Raw genomic sequence first — 3,871 nt, 5'->3', positions numbered from 1 at the left:
ATTTATAAAAAGAAATGAATCCAAAACATTTCTTCTAAAATAAATGAAAAAATGGAAAAAAAATGAATCCAAAATACTTTGTTTTGTGGTGTAACTACCACTACAAATATTAAATACCAATTCACTTGTATATAAGACATGTTAACATGATTCCATCAAGAGGTACCTTTTGACAGATGAAGGTTGACATAGTCGATAATTAAATCCCTTCAGTCTAAAATAAATAAAAAATGGAAAAAAAATGAATCCAAAATACTTTGTTTTGTGGTGTAACTACCACTACAAATATTAAATACCAATTCACTTGTATATAAGACATGTTAACATGATTCCATCAAGAGGTACCTTTTGACAGATGAAGGTTGACATAGTCGATAATTAAATCCCTTCAGTCTAAAATAAATCAAAAATAGAAAAAAAATGATCCAAAATACTTCGTCTAAAATAAATCAAAAATAGAAAAAAAATCCAAAATATTTCGTCCTAAATAAATCAAAATTAGAAAAAAATATGAATCCAAAATACTTCGTCTTATATAAATCAAAATTAGAAAAAAAAATGAATCTAAAATCTTCCAATCACAATTTAATTGTAATTGGATGGTATGCACCTGAAGATACTGCCAAATAGAGTAACGAACTTTGATTATGAGATAAAATTAAATAAAAAAGTTGAATATTGAGAATTTTCAAACCCCTTCGACAGTAGAGCTCGTTCAGGAGATAAAGGTACTTTTGTTCTAAAGTAGTACTTTATTTACGTCGCAACTGATGTTATTGGTCAGGGAAACATCCCTGAGGAAGACATGTATTAGAATGATAAAACTCTATAGAGGGGATGGTAGTACCATCGTGCAAAGTCGGGCACTTTATGGTTTTACGGGAATTGATTCCTTGCATCCTCAGTCCTTTCGCAGTCTTATCAAATGGGTCACCTACGCGCGCAGTGATGCTTGACTTAGTGAACGTGTCTTGGCCCATTCTTCGAAAAAGGCACTCATACTATTTGTTTATCCGTTAAGATTTGTCCCGCAGTGGATTGATCGTTAAGACACGGTTCCCAACAGATCACCGAAGTCAAGCAATCACTGGATGCGGTCAGTGCGCGGTCGAGGTGACCACTTTGATCAATCTGCGTAGGGACAGAGGGTGTGCGGTATGGGTCCTCGTTGAACTGTTCTACCGTAAAGTGCTCGACTTCGCTTGCAGGTCGTCGGGTTACCGAAGTGGGGGTGACCCCCCCCCCGCAGAGGATCAAAAATTGTGCTGGCATGTCTTCGGATCCTCCTCGGGGATTTTTCCCAGACCGTCGTCGCCATTGTGCAGCTCTAGTGCGACATAAATTAACAACAACAACAATATAAGATTTCTTTTCTCCCCTTTAGGGACAATGAAGGAGGTTCCAGAGGAAGAGGAGGAAGAAGAGGTATGGAGTTCCCGGACTACTCCACCCCCAAAGCTTCCAGGCACCCTGATTCTGGGTGGGGATCCTGAAGACTGGAGTGCTCCAGAACCTCCTGATGGTGGATGGGGTTGGGTGATTGTGTTCGCCTCATTCTTCTGCAATGTTGTGGTGGACGGTATAGCCTATAGTTTTGGAGTCTTCCTCATCCACTTTGTGGACTACTATGGCACTTCAAAAGGGAAGACAGCGTGGGTGGGATCCCTACTCACTGGATGCTATCTACTCGCAGGTTACTTTTATTCTAAAGTATTCACGAAATATCAAAATGTATAAAAATTATGTCAAGACAATTTGGGATGACACTGTTTGCAATAATTTGTTTGCATTTCGATATTTTGCAAAAAAGTTTTTATCTTCTTTTTAAAATTCATCTTTTATTTTGTTATTATTCGGAAATTTTGTTAACTTCAAATTTTAAATATACATAAGAAGGTGAAATAAAATTTCCCGTCGTAAAATTTCCCTTCACCACGGTCCCCCCTCCCCCGTGGTGAAGCGTGTTCTTTAAATACAGCTTTCATTGCTTCAAAATGATTTGGAGAATCGATATCACAAGTATTCTGATGAGAAATACTCATTATTAAAATACAGTTTCGGAATGATAGGGTTGGCCATTAAACTTCTTTAGTTTAGAATCAAGTTACCTGATACGGAACCAACTATGAATCGTTATAGCGATTACAATAGTTTGCATACTGAAGTGATTCAATCAATTTTTCCTGTTTTTTTTTTTTTTTCAACAACACTAAAAGTTAAGAAAACAGGGTTTGCACCCTTTTTAAAAAAATACCAGGCAAACTCAGTTGAACACCTTCTCATCAGTTAAGGAGTCTTACAAAAATAGTTACTTAATTACAAACACAAACAGTACGAAAAGATCAAGAAAAAAATTAAAAGAAGCAGACAATGTTGAAACGTCGGAGAGCTTGTTTACGTTATTTAAAGTTGTTTACAAGTTATTCTCAATGGTTGATGTTGCCGTCGGCCATTAAGGCTGAGTGGGTGCGATTGTTTTTTTTCCAGTGGCATCATCTATGGCCAAGAATTCGTCATCTGCCACACCCATACGTCACACCCGTTTGTAAGGTGCACGCATTCATACATCCATTCATTCGTCCACAGATCGTCATTTTGACCTGAACCAGAGAACGATCCATCTTCAATTCAGTATCCCCAGAGGTCGCTGCTGGAACATGGAGGACTTTGTGACCCGACAAATTTAACATGCACCACTCACCATTTACTACACGAGGAGTCTTCGGCCGTCTGGATTCGAACTACCGTTCTCACCCACGTGAGTCGAGCAACTTGCCAACCAAGCTTTCCCAGCCTACAAACAATTTCTAAAAGATATTTAATGTTGACTCTTTGTTTTTTTCGGTACAACAAGAATTGCTATAGTCCTTTAAACATTATTTCTTGAAATTTTATTGCTAAATTAGCTTTTTTATGAAATAAATTATGTAACAGGAATGAATTAAAGCAAATTGCTTTATCGATGGACTTCGTACAATATTGTATTCAGGATGTCACAAATGCTTCCTTCGGAATGTTGATCAATATTAATTAATATCCTTGCACTACTTGAGTTGATGATGTTAATTATAATGACTCTTTTTAACATTATAGAATATTTTTGTATAATAGGTAAATAGGTTTTGTATAATATAATAGGTAAACTGAAATGTGAGATTTTAATATTTAAGAGCATTGGGAGTCTTAAAATTGTTAAATAGCATAATGCAATTAAATTTAAATTAAAAAAATATCAATACATTTTTTTATATCAATTCTATACTTTTATTACTAGAATGCTGTCTAAAAATGCTTTAAAATATATGCTCACAATTTATATTTAATAATTACTATTGCACAAATTTGATGTTTTTGATTGCAAACTTGAATTTGTCTAAAAATTCCTTACGACTAAAGTTAAAAATAATATATATATATATATATTTATATATACTGTCATTTTTCAGTTCATAAAATCCCAAAAAAGTAAAGTGAATAAAAAGCTCTGAAATTTTTTATATTAATCGAAATATGTAATGGCATTATAAAGAAAGTATATATCCCATAAATTATACTTAATATTTAAATAAATTAATTAATTTCACTGTTTAAAAAGTGAGGGAATGATATTTTATTTTAATACATGTTTTTCTCTAAGTTACAGCTACCTCAAATTTGAAAATGATAACATACTAAGTATATCTAACATTTATTATAATTTAGTTTTATATACTTAATAGTTTTTAAAGGTTTGGGAAATAAAATTGGCTGGCACGATTGAACAAAATTTTTTTTATGATATACTCATCTTGAATCATTCCCTCACTTCAGCGTCATTCCCTCACTTTATACACTAGTGAGGGAATGACGAATTCAATAAAATTTAAAAATA

The 3,871-nt window shown here is 33.9% G+C and overlaps 1 protein-coding gene across 1 annotated transcript in view; it reads left to right on the top strand.

Moving 5' to 3' along the window:
- The window catches only part of LOC122272596 (monocarboxylate transporter 12), a gene marked incomplete at its 3' end in the record, with an annotated part of 552,146 nt that overhangs the window by 544,471 nt on the left and 3,804 nt on the right, over nucleotides 1-3,871 (top strand). Inside the window, 1 exon segment of the mRNA XM_071183838.1 lies at nucleotides 1,385-1,695. Coding sequence (XP_071039939.1) covers nucleotides 1,385-1,695 — 311 coding nt within the window.

The sequence above is a fragment of the Parasteatoda tepidariorum genome, chromosome 7, assembly GCF_043381705.1.
Source record: "Parasteatoda tepidariorum isolate YZ-2023 chromosome 7, CAS_Ptep_4.0, whole genome shotgun sequence".
Taxonomy (NCBI): Eukaryota; Metazoa; Arthropoda; class Arachnida; order Araneae; family Theridiidae; genus Parasteatoda; species Parasteatoda tepidariorum.
The sequence above is the reverse complement of the archived record's forward strand: the minus strand, read 5'-3'. Positions and strand labels throughout refer to the sequence as shown.